The 21096-nt window shown below is 41.4% G+C and overlaps 4 protein-coding genes across 7 annotated transcripts in view; all 4 read right to left on the bottom strand.

Annotated features, from left to right (window-relative positions):
* Window positions 1-772: 772 nt before the first annotated feature.
* LOC117433158 (trichohyalin-like) lies at window positions 773-6399 on the bottom strand. 2 transcript variants are annotated; one of them, XM_059020391.1, is made up of 4 exons: window positions 6174-6399; window positions 5771-5931; window positions 2603-4057; window positions 773-2168 (listed from the first exon to the last, which is right to left on the bottom strand). In XM_059020391.1, exons 2-4 carry the CDS (start codon window positions 5799-5801, stop codon window positions 793-795), a joined length of 2862 nt encoding a protein of 953 aa, XP_058876374.1. In that variant the 5' UTR covers window positions 5802-5931; window positions 6174-6399; the 3' UTR covers window positions 773-792. The 2 variants fall into 2 exon arrangements, with proteins under 2 accessions (XP_058876374.1, XP_058876375.1); XM_059020392.1 differs by lacking the exons at window positions 5771-5931; window positions 6174-6399 and adding an exon at window positions 4489-4602.
* Window positions 6400-9563: 3164 nt separating this feature from the next.
* The window catches only part of LOC117432754 (uncharacterized), a 47849-nt gene continuing 36316 nt past the window's right edge, over window positions 9564-21096 (bottom strand). The window contains exons 15-22 of the mRNA XM_059020390.1: window positions 20392-20453; window positions 18605-18735; window positions 17383-17467; window positions 15944-16187; window positions 15335-15792; window positions 11817-12803; window positions 11461-11547; window positions 9564-11264 (exon numbers count right to left, since the gene is read on the bottom strand). Coding sequence (XP_058876373.1) covers window positions 10546-11264; window positions 11461-11547; window positions 11817-12803; window positions 15335-15792; window positions 15944-16187; window positions 17383-17467; window positions 18605-18735; window positions 20392-20453 — 2773 coding nt within the window. The 3' untranslated portion in view covers window positions 9564-10545. The remainder of the gene's footprint in view (window positions 11265-11460; window positions 11548-11816; window positions 12804-15334; window positions 15793-15943; window positions 16188-17382; window positions 17468-18604; window positions 18736-20391; window positions 20454-21096) is intronic.
* LOC117963538 (uncharacterized) lies at window positions 12676-17215 on the bottom strand. Its single transcript, XM_059020402.1, has 6 exons — window positions 17085-17215; window positions 16677-16834; window positions 16439-16547; window positions 15944-16187; window positions 15290-15792; window positions 12676-12803 (listed from the first exon to the last, which is right to left on the bottom strand). Exons 1-5 carry the CDS (start codon window positions 17188-17190, stop codon window positions 15291-15293), a joined length of 1119 nt encoding a protein of 372 aa, XP_058876385.1. The 5' UTR covers window positions 17191-17215; the 3' UTR covers window positions 12676-12803; window position 15290.
* On the bottom strand, window positions 17255-21095 carry LOC117963537 (uncharacterized). 3 transcript variants are annotated; one of them, XM_059020398.1, is made up of 5 exons: window positions 19806-21095; window positions 18605-19180; window positions 18172-18424; window positions 17711-18036; window positions 17255-17467 (listed from the first exon to the last, which is right to left on the bottom strand). In XM_059020398.1, exons 2-5 carry the CDS (start codon window positions 19178-19180, stop codon window positions 17366-17368), a joined length of 1257 nt encoding a protein of 418 aa, XP_058876381.1. In that variant the 5' UTR covers window positions 19806-21095; the 3' UTR covers window positions 17255-17365. The 3 variants fall into 3 exon arrangements, with proteins under 3 accessions (XP_058876381.1, XP_058876383.1, XP_058876382.1); XM_059020400.1 differs by lacking the exon at window positions 17711-18036 and having other exon boundaries at window positions 18389-18424; XM_059020399.1 differs by lacking the exon at window positions 17711-18036.

Below are 21096 nucleotides of genomic sequence, written 5' to 3' on the forward strand. Positions count from 1 at the left end.
CTGAGACAAACTTTCTTATTTCATTTCAACTAAAAAAGGGACCTGTTAGTTCAAATAAAACAAAATGAAAATCTATATTTCTTACGCCATTAATAAAATCTTACCCTTGACCTTTTCTCGTGCAGAATAACTCAGAGCAGTGAACTCCCGCAGACACACAGCTTCAGTTCTGTTCTGTTCACTGATTATAGCTCTTAAACTGAAGGAACACGGAGTCACTTTGTGGCTTGTAACTTGGTTTCAGGAGACGAGGTTTCAGGCCGCTGCACGGCACACCAGGGGAGACTTGGGGTTTGATACAGCAAAGCTGCCTCAAACTAGGTCTCCCGGTGATCTCCTGGAACCAGGTTTCAAACCGCTGCTCCTCACTTCCTGTTCCCTCAGCTTCAGATCTTGTTGATAAGAAAGCAGATGATCATAAACATTGATCATCGCAGCGATGAGCAACACATTCAAATCAGGGTTCAGCTGTTTATATACATTGATCATCACAGCGGTGAACAACACATTCAAATCAGGGTTCAGCTGTTTATATACATTTTTTTTTTTACTGGAGCAATCTAGGTAAAGTACCTTGCTCAAGGGTACAGCAGCAGTGTCCCCCACCTGGGATTGAACCCACGACCCTCCGGTCAAGAGTGCAGAGCCCTAACCACTACTCTACACTGCTGCCCTAGAACAGTCCCCCCTGTTCAAGAACCTCACCCCCTCTCAATAACACCACCCCCTCTCCAATAACACCACCCCCCGTTAAATCACACCACCCCCTGTTCAATAGCCCCACCCCCTGTCTCACTGCTCTTGACTGGGTTCCTGTGGTGCTGCCTCTATTGCTTCTGCTACTGTGTGCAGTACTGTCCCGATCGCAGCCCCTTCTCTCAGTGCTGCTGCTACTGCACTGATCACTGCCCTTTGAGCTGCTCCTTCTCTTACTGCTTCCTTTGCAGCGTGCATTACTGCCCCTAGCGCTGTCTCTTCTCTTATTGCTCTGGATACTGTGTGTAATACTGCCCCTACCTCAGCCCCTTCTCTCAGTGCTCCTGCTACTGTACTCACCACTGCCCCTAGTGCTGCCCTTTCTCCTCTCGCTTCAGCTGGCTTTTCATATGTGCTTATAAACTCATTGGCTCTCTCTGCTTCTCGTCTAAGGATTTCCTGGTAGTGCTGCCTGACTGCCTCTATCTCTCTCCTGTGTTTCTCCTCGTACTCTCCCCTCTCTCTCTCCCCCTTCTCCATGCAGTCCTCCTTCTCTCGCTCCGCCCTTTCTCTCTCCTCTCTCTTTCTCCTCAGCTCTTCCTCCAGTTTGATCCTGTGATTCTCTCCCTGTTCTTTCCTCAGCTCTTCCTCCAGCTCTCTTATCCTCTCCTCTAGCTCTCTGATCTTCTCATCTCGTTTCTGGATTTCCAATCTCATCTTCCTTTTCGTGTTCTCCAGTTCTTTCTGGTGCTTTGCCCTCAGTTCCTCTTCCTCCCTCAATATCGTCTCTTCCTTCTCCTTCAGTATCTCCTCTTGTCTTTGTCTGATCTTTGCTTCTGCTTGCTGGTACATCTCACTGGTGTAGTAGCTGCCGTTGTTTCCCTTCACCATGTTGTCTATCTTGTCCAGGAGCTGTGTGACCTGAGTGCGATCGCTCCTGTCCTCAGTGTTGAGAACATGATACCTGTTCCCACATTTCTCAACAAGCTGCTGGAGCTCCTTGCTGCCTGTCTGAATATAATCCTCAATGGTCTTGCCTTTCAGTTTGTCACTGTGTGTGAAAAGGAGCATCATGTACCTCCTCACAGCCTCCTCACTGAATATCTCCTGGACTGTCTCCACTGCTCTCCTCTCTTCCTCTGTGAATCGGCCCACCGGTATCACCAGGAGGAAAGCGTGGGGTCCCGGGGCAGACAGAGAAACACAGCTCCTAATCTGGAGTTTGTCCTGAGAGAGCTCTGGAGTGTCGATCACAGCAACACGTCTCCCAGCCACTTGTCCTTTTCTCTTCTCACACTCCCTCATTACTGCAGAGGAGCTGGCTTCAGATCTGAACTCCTCTCTGCCCAGGATGGTGTTTCCTGCTGCACTCTTCCCAGCCCCAGTCTTCCCAAGCAGCACCATCCTCAGCTCAGGGGGGCTGGGAGGCGCTTGGGTATCTGCAAGGGGAGCCTCTCCTTCACCTCCAGACACTGAAAAACAACAAGTGTATTGTTTTAGAAAAGTGAAATGTCACATCTGTGACTGTGCTTGACTTTGCTATTGATGTCTCTAAAGCACCACAGATATTCTATGATTAACCTGCAAGTCAGATTTATACGTGAAATATTACTGTAGTATTCTGCAATATTAAAACACACTTTATAGAGAGTGACAGGATACAGAATGATTTATTGGTATTTTTTTCTCATACTTTATTTACTATTATTTATTTTTCTTTGTTCTAGAGCTGCAAGCAAGCTTCAATGTCACAACTAATAATACAGACTGACTGCAGTTCAATACAGCAGGTAAGCTAGCAATGATTTTGCCTCAAGAGGTCCCACAGAAAGACTGAACTTCGTATTTGCCTCAGAAAGAAGATTTTACTGAACTGACAGTCGGGGGGAATTAAAGGAATACTTACAGTTGGGACGCTCTCCATCAATGCTGTGTATTCTCCTGACAGGCAGCTTGGATTCCTCTGCCTCTTTCTCCAGCTCCTCTTCCTTCATTTGCTTCCTGAAATTCTCCTTCATCTCCTCTTCTCTCCTCTGTTCCTCCTTATATTTCTGTTTCATCTCTTCTCTCCTCTGTTCCTCTTCATATTTCTGTTTCATCTCTTCTCTCCTCTGTTCCTCCTCATATTTCTGTTTCATCTCCTCTTCTCTATTACTCTGTTCCTCCTTATATTTCTGTTTCATCTCCTCTTCTCTCCTCCTCTGTTCCTCCTCATATTTCTGTTTCATCTCCTCTTCTCTCCTCCTCTGTTCCTCCTCATATTTCTGTTTCATCTCCTCTTCTCTCCTCCTCTGTTCCTCCTCATATTTGTGTTTCATCTCTTCTCTCCTCCTCTGTTCCTCCTCATATTTCTGTTTCATCTCCTCTTTTCTCCTACTCTGTTCATCCTCATGTTTCTGTTTCATCTCCTCTTCTCTCCTCCTCTGTTCCTTCTCATATTTCTGTTTCATCTCTTCTCTCTTCCTCTGTTCCTCCTCATATTTCTGTTTCATTTCCTCTTCTATCCTCCTTTGTTCCTCCTCATATTTCTGTTTCATCTCTTCTCTCCTCTTCTGTTCCTCCTCATATTTGTGTTTCATCTCCTCTTCTCTCCTCCTCTGTTCCTCTTCATATTTCTGTTTCATCTCTTCTTTCCTGTTCAGCTCCTCTTTGTGTTTCTCATTCAACTCCTGTTCCTTTTGTCTAAGTTTCTCCTCCAGGTACATCTCCATGGTGTAGCTGCCTCCACTTCCCTTCACCATGTTGTCTATCTTGTCCAGGAGCTGTGTGACCTGAGTGCGATCGCTCCTGTCCTCATTGTTGAGAACATGATACCTGTTCCCACATTTCTCTACAAGCTGCTGGAACTGCTCACCAGCTTCCTCAATGTGCTGCTCAATCGTCCTGCCTCTCAGACGATCCCTGTAGGTGAAAAGGATCATTGTGTTCCTCACAGCTCTCTCACCAAACAGCTCCTGCACTTTATCAAAGGATTCGCAATACTCTTCTACTATAGACTCACGGTCAGTGTCAATCATTTCTTTTGGATACACGGGTATCACCAGGAGGAAAGCGTGGGGTCCCGGGGCAGACAGAGAAACACATCTCTCAATCTCAACCCGGGCTGTGTCTGAGATGGCTGGAGTGTCGACCACAGTGACCTGTCTCCCAGACACTTCTCCTGTTCCCTTCTCACACTCCTTTGTTCCTGCAGAGGAGCTCAATCCAGATCTACCCCCCTCTCTGTCCAGGATGGTGTTTCCTGATGCACTCTTCCCAGCATAGCCTCTCCCAAGCAGCACGATCCTCAGCTCAGAGGGGCTGTGCAGCTCTTGAGAAACAGTTTCTTCAGCCTCTTGTTCTGCAGCCATGATTCCCCGCCCTGTTAAAGAGAAAGAACAGTTTGCTCCTCTTAGAAATGAAAGCCATGGCTGCTGCTGACGCTGTGACGCGCTCGGGACACGTTTTACTTTCACTTTGTATAATTACAGACATGTGTGGTAATGTATCACACTCGCGGGGAATGGAAATCAGCCGCGGAGAAGCTTTTATACTGCAGATTATCCGACTCGATAAAGTAGGCAATGTCGAGATGTATTAGAAAGAAGAAAAAAGCACGTATTTTATCAAATAAGTCTGTAAAAAACTATGAACTGTAACAACTGAGTCTGTGCGAGCTCGTTTCAACCTGAAACCGAAAGTAAATTTGTTCTTCTTTCTTTCCTTTAACCTGATAAAACTCTTGTTTCGATGCAGTCTCGTAATTATTACATCGCCCTCGACTTTAATAAGACAGTCATGTTTTTAACTCACCGGCACCGGGTTCAAAACCCGCAGCTGCCATCTCTCTACAGCGGCGCTTTGACGAGGCTTTTCAAACGGCCAGGAAGCAGGGGGCGTGTCTCTGGGACGTGACGTCAGGATAAGCCGCAGCCAGGTGTTACAACACCGGCACAGAAGCGGATCAAACCAACCGCTAAGGATCACAGGAGGCTGTGTGGTCCAGTGGTTAAAGAAAAGGGCTTGTAACCAGGAGGTCCCCGGTTCAAATCCCACCTCAGCCACTGACTCATTGTGTGACCCTGAGCAAGTCACTTAACCTCCTTGTGCTCCGTCTTTCGGGTGAGACGTAATTGTAAGTGACTCTGCAGCTGATGCAAAGTTCACACACCCTAATATCTGTAAGTCGCCTTGGATAAAGGCGCCTGATAAATAAATAAATAATAATAATAATAATCTGTTAATATGAAGGGATTGCTGCTGTACCAACATGTGAACGGATTGGATCAAATGCGCTGGCGAGGCTTCTTCAAATTGTAATGCGCAGATAATATAAGAATGATATTTAAACAACAGGGACTAGAACCAGTAGAAAATCCACTGGCAGAATATTTTCGGACTTCTTATTACCAGTACAAACTGGTTTTAACAGCGTGTTCCCTGGGCCGTGTTTGCTGGCTGTTTGTGAACCACAATCACAATCCTTACTAACATTCGACAGGAAAAGGGCACCCCACTAAATATGCCGCTCGAGGCCTGGGTCTATATTTAATTATTTTGGTCAATTACATTACTAATGCTAAGATTTTAATAAATAAATAAATGCACTTTTCCCTGAATTAGTAAAAAATATTTAATGAAAAAAAAACATCACTCAAAACGAAGAGCCATATTTTACATTTTTCCAATAAACAAAAAAAAAACGAAATGTTTTATTTTTAAAACAGTGCTGTGGCTAAGATATCCACTTTACAGCACACATTAATGTGAGCACAGAGTCTCACTAACCCTCCCCCTCCCCCTCCCCAAGGCCTCGTGCGTGTCCGGAAATCCCCACAATGTGACGCTTCATAAAGATTCCTACTTTCCCGACCTTTTTGATCGGTTTGAGAGGTTTAGGGTAATGATGACATTGAGAAAGCACAGCGGGGTTTGAGAAGGGAGAGGTTTAGGGTAATGGTGGCCTTTCTGCTGAATGCGAAAGCAAGCTTTTAACTTCCTCTCAGAATTGTGTTCTCCTTTTTAATTGTTAAGATTTCGACATATTGTACCGCCTCGTATTTTTTTAAAAACACGATCAAAATACACAACTCACCGGCGTCCGGGTCTAACCCTGCAGTAGCCATCTCTTTAAAATAACGGTCATGTAGTGTCCTTCTCCAGTTAAAGATGCTGCGACACGGTTTACAGGAAGACTATGACAAGCACTCAGTGACAGGATGTTTGTGGGTTTGAATGTGCAGATCAGAGCGCCTTCTGAAAAAGAAACAGTTTAACACGAACAAGGCTTGTATCGTTTCAAATGTTTGACACAGAATTAGACCAAACTCTCTAAGCATTCTGGTGTATATTATTTTTTTCTACAGCCTAGAGATCAATAAATAAGCAAGCAAGTACCAGACTGTTAGGTGTGCTCTCAAGAACTATAAATAAATTAAAGAATAATAAATAAATGTAACATTAATAAAAGACGCGATTAATAAAGAATATTAGCCTACTGTCACAGCGCAGCCTCGTCTCTGGAATTGCAGGGGAAGTCTGTGGCTGCTCGTCCCGGTTTGAGTTTCAGCATCCGGGACAGTGTGTGCGCGGCTCCAGTGTTTGGAAGCAGGGGGCTGGGTGCTGCAGTCGGAGTGGAGCTTGCCAGGTTTCTGAGCTGAGCTCCTGAGCCGGAGCGGAGCTGGAGGTGGGGATGTGGAGCTGAGGTTTCGGAGCAGCTCCACTATTTCCTTCCTTTCACATTTAAAAAAAAAATCCTTCCTGAATGATTCAGTTTAGAATCAACACAATAAATAAGTAAATAAAATACCTACATGTAAATTCAGAAGTACTTTATAATGTACAGAATATTTCTGTTGATATAAGGGGCTGTCCAGAAGGATCAACTAAAATCATGTATTCTGGTATCTGCAGCCATTGCCTTTCATAAAACCCAGTGCAGGCTTATAGAGAGGATCCTTATAATCACACAGTAAGAGGACAGGGAGTGATAGATTATAGTGCTTATAGAGAGAGAGGGTCCTTATAATCACACAGTAAGAGGACAGGGAGTGATAGATTATAGTGCTTATAGAGAGGGTCCTCATAATCACACAGTAAGAGGAGAGGGAGTGATAGATTATAGTGTTTATAGAGAGAGAGAGGGTCCTCATAATCACACAGTAAGAGGACAGGGAGTGATAGATTGTAGTAAAATGCCATCTGAAACGTACACAGGAGGCTAGAATTGAATAATAAAATAATAATAAAGCTTGGTGGAGATTGGTAACAAATCAAGGCAATGATGTTCACAATGTCGTGTGTGACAGACACAATGAAATGAAATGCATCGTGTATATTAGTCATACTGAACATAAGACACACTAGAGGTCCTGGACTTTATACAACACTGATTCTATCCATGTCACATATATTTATTATATTGCTGGAACGAACGTGCTGTTTACATCTTCAGATACTATTGCAGTTACATTGCAGTTACTATGGGCTGCCACATTCAGAAAATAATAACATGGCAGCTACCGCGTTGCAGAACAAGCTGAATGATAACTGAGTTAGAATTAAAAGATTGATCTTGTTTAAATGGAGGGTATAGCAAGCTGCACAAACACAGACACACCACAAGTCACATCAATAAATGAGATACAGTTCAAAATACAGGTGCAATAATTACATGGTATTCTGTGGTTATAATTTACTAATATTTACTGCATGCGCTTCACACCCGATTCTGTTATTGTAAGGATGAAGCTCCATACATTAACAACATGGGGGTTATTATTGCAAGTACATTTATTAAATAATGTAACTGAATATATTTTGAAGTGTATCCAATACATGTATTAAAAACATCTTTGCAATGCGTCCCTTCAGTCATTCTGCACTCTATGCAAACCCACAGACACAGAAGCATTACTTTGGAAGAAATCAACAAATCCACACAACAGGTCAACTTTCCAGAGACTACAATATCCCTGAGAAACTTGACCAGCTGCAACCAGTTTGCTCGTTGAACCCGCAAGACAATTCATTTCCAGTATTGTACATTTCCGAACAAACCAGGTTAGATGCCAGGCGAACAGAATACCTTCCAGCCAGGATCTGCGCATGTGCACAATCTGTCCTGAAGAGGGCAGCCGAGTCAAGCATTATACAGCAACACCGAACAACACACACAGGGCTCTATGTAATAAACGCAATACTGAAACCAAAGAGTTTGAGATGTTACATACTGACTGACAGACCCCTAATGGGTAAATGTATGAGCCTAACCCTTTACTTTCACAACTAACCTCAACAAAATAAGGGTTCAAGAGAAAAGCCCCGAACTGAGAATGTGATTTTTATTGCAGCGACTCCAGCGCAGCGAGACAGAATATCTCAGTTTAACAGCGTGTTCCCTGGGCCGTGTCTGCTGGCTGTTTGTGAACCAATTCCGCTTCGTGTCGGGCAGCCTTAAAAATGAATGCGCTTTGTAGCGTCACTCTTTATAGAAACTCAGCCTGACACGAGTGGCCCAAGACAACGCGAATATGCCAACAGACCCTAATATCACCGGGGCAGCCCCGATCACAATCCTTACTAACATCCGACAGGAAAAGGGCGCCGTTGCCATGCAACGAAAAAAAAAAAAAAGTGTTTCTGAATAAGAACCTGGGCTAATAAGAAATACATTTCCACACATTTTACCAAAATACAAAATCCACACCTGAATATAACATTTTTTTCATTCATATTTAAACTTTTAAAATTACATTTAAACACAACAACGGTCGCTGACTTAATAAGAAATCAACGTCATCTCAATTTACCAAAACACAAAATTCAAACCGGAACTATTTTTTTCATTCATATTCAAACTTATATAATTAAAAACATCTCTTAACCCATCCGTAACCCGATAATAATATTAATAATAAAAATAAAAACACCTACCTGATAACTTGTATTTTCTCCACAGATTCCCCTTCGTAGGCTAATGTTGATCATTCTTATATTCCGTTAATAGAAACATTTTCACACAACCACCCGGTGTAAACGAGACTTTTGAAATGTATTGATACTACCGTATATTATTTTAAACTGTATGTACTAATATCTTATTTATTGATGTGTAATCTTTAACTCCACGCTAATATATTCAGGCGGCGCCGCTTCAGCCGTTGGGATTCGAACTCCTCCAGTTTGAATTGGCAGCTCGCGCTGCTCAGGGTCCGCGCCGCTGTGTTGTTTGTTCATTTTTGGCGGGCAATGCCGAGGAGATGTAAACGGTAAAAGCCCTCAATAAAAGCACATCCTTACAGGTGTCGATACAAACAGCAGCAGCCCGGGGCTTCTCCTACCAGTTCTCTCCTCTTCAGTAGTCAGCGCCGTCATTTTCTTCCCCCCCGAGTTGTTCTCCCGTCTGCAGCGTCACGGAGGAGTGTATCGGGGTTTGAACAGGTGGCGTTACTGTGGGTTTGATGTGGAGCGGTGAAACCTCAAATACAGTCCCGGAGCGGGACCGCTGCAATGCGCGCACTGCAGCCTAATGCTGTTGTATATGTATAAATAGTAGACAAAAGTCATTTGAAAACACACACACACAATTTTTCCTTTTTCTACCAGATCTTTTTACATTTTCTGCATTACACTTCAGCCATCAACACCAGGCAGGATATCTACATCATCATATGGAAGGAAACGCAAATGGATGGAGACGCAGATGGATCACATTAGTTTACTGTAAAGCTACGTCTTAGTTGGTGCTTATCTTGGCGAGAGCCGAGTTCAATTCAGCATGAAGTTTTAACATCTACTCTCATGTAATGGAAATTATTGCATGTCTGCCTCAGTAGGTTCAACTAAATGCTTGATGGTGCTTTTTGAAAAGACAAAAGAAAGACTACTTGAAATTTTAAAATTATTTTATTTAAGCAGAAGTTACATATTAATCACAAAACATCAAAACTTACACCAAATATGTCATGCACGTTAAGACTAGGGATGGGCCATTTCAGTATATTTTAATAATCAAATACATGTCATTTACTCAATGATTAAACAATTACACTGTTATACTTTACATCAACGCACCGCTGGCTAAAAAATAATGCTAACATAATACCAAAACTGAAGTAATACGTAAAGAAAACTCAAGTTAAAACATTATAAAAAATGTATTTAACCCTGTCCTGTTAACAGTGCTTATAGTCAATGCATCTTTAGTGATTTATAAAAGTTATAAAAGAATGAAAACCTTTTGAAAGGATATAACTCTTGCTGGGTATTTTATAGTTTATTCCACATTTCTGTCATGTTTCCTTGAAGCAATTTCCTTTCTTTACATACTAGATATATCGGGGTGTGTTCTTGTTTGGAGTCTTTCCTAGCAAATTTGCTGGCAGTGATTTATAAATCAAGATGTTTTAAGAATGTTCTCAGCTGCTTTAGTTTTATTTTGTCTCTTGTCATAAGCACTGCTGGTAACATGTCCTTCGTGCTTCTTCCACAAGGGGTCACCCTCTACCTATTCTATCTCTAGCCGAAGCCAGGAATCTGCTTTTCCTTTGCTGTCGGATGAAGTGAGACACATGTCGCCAGTTGAGACGTGTCTTTTTACTCGATGGTCTTGCTCTACCACAGCTGGATGTCACAAACCAACATCTGCTGTGATAAGAATCTGGTGTCCTGTCTGTTCTATCAGTTAGATGTTGTTCTGTTTGAATGTGTTTGAACTGTCTCCCTTCCTGGAAGGATAACAGCAGGCATGTAAGAACCATTCCTGAGATCTCCTTGAAGCTTTCCATGTTAGCGGCTGAAGCTCTAAGGTAGAAAACACAGGCTTGCAGTAAACACGACTCCTTATTCTTCTGGTCTTCGATTTCAACTTTAAAAATCATTTTTGGTTTCCTCTTCCTCCTCTTTTCTCGCTCTTTTCAGCTCCCCTCCAGCTCTCTCCTTTCCTCCCTCTCTCTTCAGCTCCCCTTTCTCACTGGTGTAGTAGCTGCCGTTGTTTCCCTTCACCATGTTGTCTATCTTGTCCAGGAGCTGTGTGACCTGAGTGCGATCGCTCCTGTCCAGAATGTTGAGAACATGATACCTGTTCCCACATTTCTCAACAAGCTGCTGGAGCTCCTTGCTGCCTGTCTGAATATAATCCTCAATGGTCTTGCCTTTCAGTTTGTCACCGTGTGTGAAAAGGAGCATCATGTACCTCCTCACAGCGTCCTCACTGAACATCTCCTGGACTGTCTCCACTGCTCTCCTCTCTTCCTCTGTGAATCGGCCCACCGGTATCACCAGGAGGAAAGCGTGGGGTCCCGGGGCAGACAGAGAAACACAGCTCTTAATCTGGAGTTTGTCCTGAGAGAGCTCTGGAGTGTCGATCACAGCAACACATCTCCCAGCCACTTGTCCTTTTCTCTTCTCACACTCCCTCGTTACTGCAGAGGAGCTGGCTTCAGATCTGAACTCCTCTCTGCCCAGGATGGTGTTTCCTGCTGCACTCTTCCCAGCCCCAGTCTTCCCAAGCAGCACCATCCTCAGCTCAGGGGGGCTGGGAGGCGCTTGGGTATCTGCAAGGGGAGCCTCTCCTTCACCTCCAGACACTGAAAAAGAGAAGCAGTTGGATAATAATCAAAAAAGACAAAACAATATTGATCATAATCAAAGTGAGAAACAAGCTTCTTACCACCAGAATAAGCATCAGCTGAAACCTTACAATTAGGTTTCAGTTCTGTATTATTTCACCTTGATGGAAGAAACTCATTTCTATCCTAGAAGAACAATTTCAGTCTCACTCACTGTTGGGGCTGATGGTCTCCTTGCTATTTCTTCTCCTGACAGGCAGCTTGGATTCCCCTGATTCTTTCTCCACTTTGCTTTCAGACACTGCAAAAGAACAAGACAGGTCAATTTCCACCTCACACAGCATACACTGTATATATATAACAGGCATTACTAGCTAGTGGAAGACAGCTCCATTTCCACCTCACACAGCATGTATACATGTAACTTAATAACATGTAATTTATTAATCCAGTTCAGGTTTTCAAAATGTTATTAAACTGTAATACTTATTTAATTCCATTATGGTATTGTGAAAGCCTGTGAAAGTTTTCAAAATATTGTATCTGTAGAACAATCTTAAACACACTTACTGGTGGGGTACAATGCTTCAATGCTGTTCCTTCTCCTGACAGGCAGCTTGGATTCCTCTGGCTCTTTCTCCAGCTCCTCTTCCTTCATTTGCTTCCTCAACTTCTCCATCAGCTCCTCTTCTCTCCTCTTCTGTTCCTCCTCATTTTTCTGTTTCATCTCCTCTTCTCTCCTCCTCTGATCCTCCTCATATTTCTGTTTCATCTCCTCTTCTCTCCTCCTCTGTTCCTCCTCATATTTCTGTTTCATCTCCTCTTCTCTCCTCCTCTGTTCCTCTTTGTGTTTCTCATTCAGCTCCTGTTCCTTTTTTCTAATCCTTTCTTCTACCTCCTGGTAAATCTCATTTGAGAGGAAGCAGCCTCCACTTCCCTTCACCATGTTGTCTATCTTGTCCAGGAGCTGTGTGACCTGAATGCGATCGCTCCTGTTCTTATTGTTGAGAACATGATACCTGTTCCCACATTTCTCAACAAGCTGCTGGAGCTCCTCACCAGCTTCCTCAATGTGCTGCTCAATCGTCCTGCCTCTCAGATAATCCCCACGGGTGAAAAGGATCATCGTGTTCCTCACAGCTCTCTCACCAAACAGCTGCTGCACTTTATCAAAGGATTCGCAATCCTGTTCTACTAGAGATTCACGGTCAGTGTCAATCATTTCTTTTTTATACACAGGTATCACCAGGAGGAAAGCGTGGGGTCCCGAGGCAGACAGAGAAACACATCTCTCAATCTCGACCCGGTCTGTGTGTAACAAGTGTGGAGTGTCGACCACAGTGACTCGTCTCCCAGACACTTCTCCTGTTCTCTTCTCACACTCCTCTGTAAAGGGGTCTTCAGATCTAAACTCCTCTCTGTCCAGGATGGTGTTTCCTGCTGCACTCTTCCCAGTCCAACTTCTACCAAGCAGCACGATCCTCAGCTCAGAGGGGCTGTGCAGCTCTTGAGAAACAGTTTCTTCAGCCTCTTGTTCTGCAGCCATGATTCCCCGCCCTGTTAAAGAGAAAGAACAGTTTGCTCCTCTTAGAAATGAAAGCTTTCCATGTGAAGCCCCGGATTAGTTTTCTCCTCTTGTTGTCGTGCTGTGCTGAAAGAACACTCCCTGTCACGCACAGCACTGGCATGTTCCTGTATGTGTGGAGCTGCTGTACAGAGACACAACTAGCAAGCTCTTCAAACAAATAGTGCACATTAATCAGGAGAGTCAGTCAAGTGTCTGAATTGTTTGTCAGCAGGTTTGTAGCATTAGCAGTTTGATTTCTTGTTTGTTCTTTCATGTGCAGGTGTAACAGTGTCCTAATAATTTGTTCAGAGAAGCTCAGAACAAGATTTCTTCACACAAATTATTTATTCAGTTTTTAACCCACCAAGAAATCTGAGGTTTCACAACTATTTCCAGGACTTTGCAAATATTCTGAAAAAATAGTTTAAGGACACTCAGTAATAGCCACAAATAGCCGTCTTAGCTCATCTCTTTAATAAATGAAAGTTAACTAAAAATGAAATGATAGATTTGTTTCAATCATCTTATAAGCTTTCACAACATTTCCAAAAATAAACTGTGTGTCCAAAATGGAGCGTATTGTATTGTTTTTATACAACATTGTTTGGACTCTCTTAATTCTGCAAGCAATGTTATTTATTACCAGCGTCATTGATAATATATCATCTGGTTTGTGAGCCTGATAATAGAACCAAATATAGCAGAGAATCTCAAACAGCAATGACTCCTGAGCGCTGTTTCAGTCCACAGCGTTTGAGATGTTAGCGAGCAGTGAGAGAATAGAAGCGATCCTGTGAAGAGACCGAGTTCACTGACCGCCGAATCTCAGACTGTTCCACTGTCTCCGGAAAGCCATGGCTGCTGCTGACACTGCGACGCGCTCGGGACACGTTTTACTTTCACTTTGTATAATTACAGACATGCGTGGTAATGTATCACACTCGCGGGGAATGAAAATCAGCCGCGGAGAAGATTTTATACTGCAGATTAACAGACTCGATAAAGCAGGCAACGTCGAGATGTATTATAAAGAAAAAAGCGTGTATTTTATCAAATGAGATTGTAAAAAACTATGAACTATAACAACTGAGTCTGTGCGAGCTCGTTTCAACCTGAAACCGAAAGTAAACTTGTTCTTATTTCTTTCCTTTAACCTGATAAAACTCTTGTTTCGATGCAGTCTGGTAATTATTACATCGCCCTCGACTTTAATAAGACAGTCATGTTTTTAACTCACCGGCACCGGGTTCAAAACCCGCAGCTGCCATCTCTCTACAGCGGCGCTTTGACGAGGCTTTTCAAACGGCAAGGAAGCAGGGGGCGTGTCTCTGGGACGTGACGTCAGGATAAGCCGCAGCCAGGTGTTACAACACCGGCACAGAAGCGGATCAAACCAACCGCTGAGGATCTGTTAATATGAAGGGATTGCTGCTGTACCGACATGAGAACGGATTGGATCAAATGCGCTGGCGAGGCTTCTTCAAATTGTAATGCGCGGATAATATAAGAATGATATTTAAACAACAGGGACTAGAACCAGTAGAAAATCCACTGGCAGCATCTTTTAGAGGCTTCTTATTACCAGTACAAACTGGTTTTAACAGCGTGTTCCCTGGGCCGTGTCTGCTGGCTGTTTGTGAACCAATTCCGCTTCGTGTCGGGCAGCCTTAAAAATGAATGCGCTTCGTAGCGTCACTCTTTATAGAAACTCAGCCTGACACGAGTGACCCAAGACAACGCGAATATGCCAACAGACCCTAATATCACCGGGGCAGCCCCGATCACAATCCTTACTAACATCCGACAGGAAAAGGGCGCCGTTGCCAGGCAACGAAAAAAAAAAAAAAAAAGTATTTCTGAATAAGAACCCGGGCTAATAAGAAATACATTTCCACACATTTTACCAAAATACAAAATCCACACCTGAATATAACATGTTTTCATTCATATTTAAACTTTTAAAATTATATTTTAACACAACAACGGTCGCTGACTTCATAAGAAATCAACGTCATCTCAATTTACCAAAACACAAAATTCAAACCGGAACTATTTTTTTCATTCATATTCAAACTTAAAAAAAATAATTAAAAACATCTCTTAACCCATCCGTAACCCGATAATAATATTAATAATAAAAATAAAAACACCAACCTGATAACTTGTATTTTCTCCACAGATTCCCCTTCGTAGGCTAATGTTGACCATTCTTATATTCCGTTAATAGAAACATTTTCACACAACCACTCGGTGTAAACGAGACTTTTGAAATGTATTGATACTACCGTATATTATTTTAAACTGTATGTACTAATATCTTATTTATTGATGTGTAATCTTCAGGGCTGCCAACTTTTAGGAAACTGTTTGAGTGAGACTTTTGAACAAGTACAATTTTAGCGCGCGGTGAAGTGCTGTGAGTGACTTAGTTGCAAAACAAATAGACATTTTTTTTTAAAAGATGGAAAATCATTACCTTAGGTGCATTCTGAGCCAGCATTTGAAGCTGCTGCATGTTCACGGTTGTAACTGGAAGCAGCTGACTTGGAGGCCTTGATTACTTCTGCTGGGGGCTCATACTTGAAGCAGTTGGGCTCCATACCGGACATCTTTATTGTCATTATAGAAGACAGTGTGCCTTCCAAGGCCAGAGCATTCCGTGTGTCAGTCTTGTTTAGTCCAATCATTGAAAAAACTCTTTCTGCATCAGCATTAGAGTGTGGCAGGGTTAGAATTAGTTGTGCCACCTTGCTCAGCATGGGTAGCTTAGGCATTCCTGTTACTGGACTCTTGATTGTGGCCATGTGTGCCCACACTTTATCCATCCTGTGGTACACCTCCTGCTCACTGACTCTGCTCACCGCCTGCTCCCAAATGCTTCTGGGAATGTCCTTTTCCTCCATAAGTTGATAGTCCAGGAACTCCTCACTCAACTTGTCCTGTTCTTTGGGATCTCCATATGGAAGCAGATGACTAAACCTGAAATATTTAGATTGAAAGACATTATATAATTAAAAACCCTTTACTTTTCTGTTTCTTTCACATGTTTTATCATTTTTTTAAAACATTGTATCTGTTTCCTGTGTTGCTATCTTTAGTAAATACATTACCATGAATCTAAGAAGCATACCTGTACACAAAGTATAGGGCATCATTCACATCACAGTCCATCTTCTGTTGAAAGTCAATGAATTGTGAATGTTCAAGGACTGGCTCCTTGAAGGGCAGCTTCTTAAAGGCATAGTCAACAGCTGCAACAAAGAATGCCCTCACAGCCTTGTGGAAGTTGTCTACCTGGTACTGACTGATCTCACCAGCTTCATGCAGACGGTTGAGGGTTGTTCTTGTTGTCCAGCCAACATTAAGCTTGTGATCTAGTTAATAACAAAACTTAGAATAAATATATTGTTCCCTTTAGTGTTTATTGCTTTATGCAAGTTTTTATTTTGTTATAGTCAGATTCAGTTTGACATTGTTTTACAAAGTTTAAGATTACCCAAAAGAGTAATTAACATCAACAGTAAACATTCCTAGAAATTAATCTTTTCAAATATTTTTAATACCTGCCTTTGAATTCCACATCTTTAAAATTATTTTTACATAGATTTCTATTTTTAGCACATACCTGCCACCTGGTTCTGTTTGTCTTTATACTCAACTTCACACACATCAGCATTTTTTATTGCAGTTGTGGTAACAAACTTGGACATGAGTTTCTTAACATAAGACCTCATCTGAAAAAAAAAAATCACAAATTATATTAATAATAATACAATGGTAAAATGTTCAAAACAAATCATTATTTAATTATACAACTTTAATTATAATGTTGTGGAAAGAAGTGAAGAATATTATATATTTACCTGTCCATGGAGAAGATACACAGATGGCTCTTGGCGCTGAAAGAGTAAATTAAACTCTGTGAAGACAGGCAGTGTGGCCTGGTAGAATAAGAGGTGTACCTCTGTCATTGGATCCTCAAAATGCTTCCTAAGCCTCTTAAAGCGGGCTTGTTTCTCAACTGTAAATGACAGAGACAAAGATATATCAAGCATTATAGCAAGATGCAACTGGCATTTTAAATATCTAGGTGGATGAGCTAGGGTTGTCACCTGCCACCAGAGTCATTTTGTACAAAAAAAAAGTATACTTTTAAGTATATTTAATATTTAATGTCCCGGGAAGTCTTAGAGATTTCCCGGGACAGCAGCCTTAAAAAGAGAACAATCCAGGCAAAACCAGAACGGGTGGCAAGCCTAATTAGTACTCACTGTTAGACTTGAAGTAGCTGACAAGTGCTCGATACAGCTGTAGAATGCGGACTACTGCCGTCTCCAGACTCAGCCACCGTGTGGAAACATGGTCTATGACAGCCATGTACTCAGTATCACAAAACACACAGAATTCAGAAAAAAAAAAAAAAAATTAAAATGCTGTGATAGTGGCATTTTATACAACTAGGAAAAAACTTTTTTCTATTGCCTGAAACTGTGTGCTGGTAAAGACTGGCTTTTCATGATTTATTGTTATCATTTCAAAAAGGCTTATTATATTATGAAAAACTCTTACCATCCAGTCTACATTTTCTCTTTGTGCTTGCTTTGAACCAGTATCCAATATCTACAACCACATCCTCCACATCAAAGTCTGACAACTGAAATAGGAAATTTAATTTCAACATTTATAATTTAAGCCAAAGTTTTCTATCTACATATCTTTTTAAATTATTGTTTTTTCTTGTGCATAATTATTTTTGTTTTATCAGAAAATTATCACTCTATAATTATCAGGTTCTAACTAGATTGTTTACACTAATTTGAATCCTCTAAATGATACAGTGAAACTTGAAGGAATTGAAACTTAATGCATATCATCAGTATAAAGTGTCGGTACAAACCTCAATATAATGAGTCCCAGCAGCACTGGCATTGTTGTGAACTATGTGGCAAGGACAACCATGGACATAAACAGTCGGATTTATGCTTAATATCCTTGATTTGATAGAGTTACAGACACCCATGTTCACATTGGCATTGTCCACTGACAGACCTACACAGTTTTGCCATGGGATGTTATCCTTCTTGAGGACACTGTCCATTTTTTCAAAAATGGTCTCTGCTGTGGCAGCATTAGTGCCAGTTGTGATGCACATATCTAGGAACATGTGTTCCACCCTGTCTACATCAAACAGCTTCACAGTCAATGGGTTCATCTTTTCCCTTCCTAAAAAAAATGAATTGATAAAAAAAATAAACTGTGGATAAATACAAACATCACAGTTATTGTGCTTCATTTAATCAAAAACTAGGATTAATGAAAATCATTAAAAGTCCTTCTTTTCTCTAAAATGAGATGTACCTGTATCATTTGATCCATCAGTTGACAAGGTGTATGGCCTGTTTCTCATCTTTTTGACCAGCTCATCATGAAGGTATGGTGCTATCGCCCTGTTGATAATACAAGTAGTCTTGGTCCTTGCAGCACCATATCTCTGTGCCACATCTGAATCCTTAAAACACTCTTTCATCAGTGGGCTGAAGTGGTCAGCAACTGCAAGGGGGACATTGTGATTTACCATCGTCACAGCAACTTTGATCTCAGCTCGTCGTGCCTGAAAACAAAGTATAAAAAAAGAATACTTTTACAGTCAGAACAAAAAGCTGTTTCTGTGGTTAGTCTTCCAGTGTAACAAATGGGAAAAGTACCAGTCAAATGTGTTTGCCAATATCTTCTGTACAAGAAGAAAATAATTTTGGAAAAACAAAATGTTAAAGAAGTTATTCATTCATACCTTCGCCTCAAGTTGTGTCATGTTATCCACCTTTGGAGCTGTGTTCACTGTAAATTTGGTAATTTGCTGCGATTGCTCCACTGCCTTGACCTTCCTCTGGTGTGACTCGCTCTCTATGTGACGCTCCACATCTGCATGGCCCATATGGTAACAAGCATTCTCAGTTCTGCAAATCTCACACCAAAAATGATGCTGCGTGAGTCCCTTCTTAATAAAGGGCCATTCTGTTGTCCACCCGGGCTGGAATTTGGATTTATAAGTGGCTGCCCCACATTTGGTTCTTGATTTTCCAGAAGAATTTGACTTCTTGGCTGGCACAGACTTTTTTGTAGAGTCATCTGGTTCTGTCCCATCAGCTGAATCTTCCCCTACACACTCTATCCTGGCTGCCTTTTCAGCAGGTACATCAGCATGACCAGGTTCTGGTGACAGTGGTGTGTCAAGCCTTCCTAGGCCAAAGAAGGCTGTCAGTTTTTGGCTCTCTGGTACTTTTCGCTTTGATCCTGGTGGACACACTTTGGGTTGTTGCTGTCTTCTAGAGCCCTTTGCATGGTTTGGCTTGTTTGATTTACTCATCTGTAAAAAAAAAAACACACTTTTTTTGTATCGGTGTCTAGTGCTCAGTTAAGAGATCAAACACTGGAGTGTGGCAATTCGTTATTTAGACAGTTCAAAGTTATTCATTTAGACAGTTTTTATTTAGACAGTTATTTAGTTTATATTTGAAAATGGTGTCTGACAAATTAATAAATAATAACAACAACAATCGTATTAATAATAATACTCCTGGTCTATAATTTCAGTAACGGATATTTGCATATTTATAAATCATTCAACATCGAGCTCTAGAATGCTTTTATATATATATATATATATATATATATATATATATATATATATATATATATATATATTTATATATAACAGTTTATCTGTCAAAAAGAACTCAAAGCAGACAGACCATCATCAAAGCAATTTGAACTTAACCACGAATAATATAAATAAACTATTATAAAGTTTTTTGTTAAAATTACAATTGATGTCATTAATCTGATTTTATAATAGCAGCGAAGGATACTAGCTATATCTATGAACTTCAAAGCAACGCATAATTATTAGCATCATAAATAATCACGGATGATCAGATAAGCACAAATCTTAAGAAGATTAAAAAAAAAATTGTGTGTAACCGTTTTCCTACCTCTCAAGCTGTACCGGGGTTTGTATCTGCACCTCTCACTGCTGTCTCTGTCGCATTTCCCGCTCGCCGCTGCTTAAGCTCGCGGAGGACTTGTGATGGACTGTTACAATTCTTCCCGCGAACCCCTGACTGGTTAGCAAGGTGGTTCATTCCGGCAGATGAAGTGCGACACTCTGACTTTTCAGCAGTAATAAATAAAAACATTACACGTGCAGCCATTCAGTTACAGTGTCTTCCAAGAAGAGTGTTAGAAACTGACCCCAAAAATTGCGTGACACTTTTTTACCAATGCGTGTGAGCGTGAGAATATGCTCAAATGTGTGAGTCTCACGGCCAGTGCGTGTGTGTTGGCAGCCCTGAATCTTTAACTCCACGCTAATATATTCAGGCAGCGCCGCTTCAGCCGTTGGGATTCGAACTCCTCCAGTTTGAATTGGCAGCTCGCGCTGCTCGGGGTCCGCGCCGCTGTGTTGTTTGTTCATTTTTGGCGGGCAATGCCGAGGAGATGTAAACGGTAAAAGCCCTCAATAAAAGCACATCCTTACAGGTGTCGATACAAACAGCAGCAGCCCGGGGCTTCTCCTACCAGTTCTCTCCTCTTCAGTAGTCAGCGCCGTCATTTTCTTCCCCCCCGAGTTGTTCTCCCGTCTGCAGCGTCACGGAGGAGTGTATCGGGGTTTGAACAGGTGGCGTTACTGTGGGTTTGATGTGGAGCGGTGAAACCTCAAATACAGTCCCGGAGCGGGACCGCTGCAATGCGCGCACTGCAGCCTAATGCTGTTGTAGATGTATAAATAGTAGACAAAACTCATTTAAAAACACACTTACACAATTTTTCCTTTTTTCTACCACATTTCAATTTAATAATTGCATGTCTGCCTCGGCTTTTTGAACAGGCAAATAAAACAACCTGCTTGAAATTTCAAAATGATTTTGTTTAATCACAAGATACAAACTGCAAAACATCATTACTTATACCAAACACATTTAGACATGAAATATCATCAAACCTTTTAAACATAATTATAGCAATAACCTGCAACATGTTTTGGCGGAAAAGCGTATTACTATTGAGTACATTTTTAAAATGTTTTTATAATTATTATTTTTAGATATTTAAAGTTATTCTTTTAATTAATGTTTGAAAAACTAAAAATATAACTTTTACATGTATACCCTTTGGTAAGTAAAGTTCACATTTAAAATCACGTTTAGACTAGGGATGGACATTTCAGTATATTTTAATAATAAAATACAGGTCATTTACTCAATGATTAAACAAATACCCTTT

Source organism: Acipenser ruthenus, unplaced genomic scaffold (assembly GCF_902713425.1).
Source record: "Acipenser ruthenus unplaced genomic scaffold, fAciRut3.2 maternal haplotype, whole genome shotgun sequence".
NCBI lineage: Eukaryota > Metazoa > Chordata > Actinopteri > Acipenseriformes > Acipenseridae > Acipenser > Acipenser ruthenus.

Coding starts and splice junctions, on each gene's coding strand:
- LOC117433158 (XM_059020391.1), bottom strand. CDS start 5,801: ATGGCTACTGCAGGGTTAGACCCGGACGCCG. Junction 4,058..5,770: donor AGGGTTAGACCCGGACGCCG/GTGAGTTGTGTA, acceptor TCTCTTTAACAG/GGCGGGGAATCATGGCTGCA. Junction 2,169..2,602: donor TGATGGAGAGCGTCCCAACT/GTAAGTATTCCT, acceptor GTTGTTTTTCAG/TGTCTGGAGGTGAAGGAGAG.
- LOC117963538 (XM_059020402.1), bottom strand. CDS start 17,190: ATGGCTGTCATAGACCATGTTTCCACACGGTGGCTGAGTCTGGAGACG. Junction 16,548..16,676: donor TGTATCTTCTCCATGGACAG/GTAAATATATAA, acceptor TTTTTTTTTCAG/ATGAGGTCTTATGTTAAGAA. Junction 16,188..16,438: donor CAAACAGAACCAGGTGGCAG/GTATGTGCTAAA, acceptor GTTATTAACTAG/ATCACAAGCTTAATGTTGGC.
- LOC117963537 (XM_059020398.1), bottom strand. CDS start 19,180: ATGAGTAAATCAAACAAGCCAAACCATGCAAAGGGCTCTAGAAGACAG. Junction 18,037..18,171: donor TGATGGATCAAATGATACAG/GTACATCTCATT, acceptor CATTTTTTTTAG/GAAGGGAAAAGATGAACCCA. Junction 17,468..17,710: donor CTGGGACTCATTATATTGAG/GTTTGTACCGAC, acceptor TTCCTATTTCAG/TTGTCAGACTTTGATGTGGA.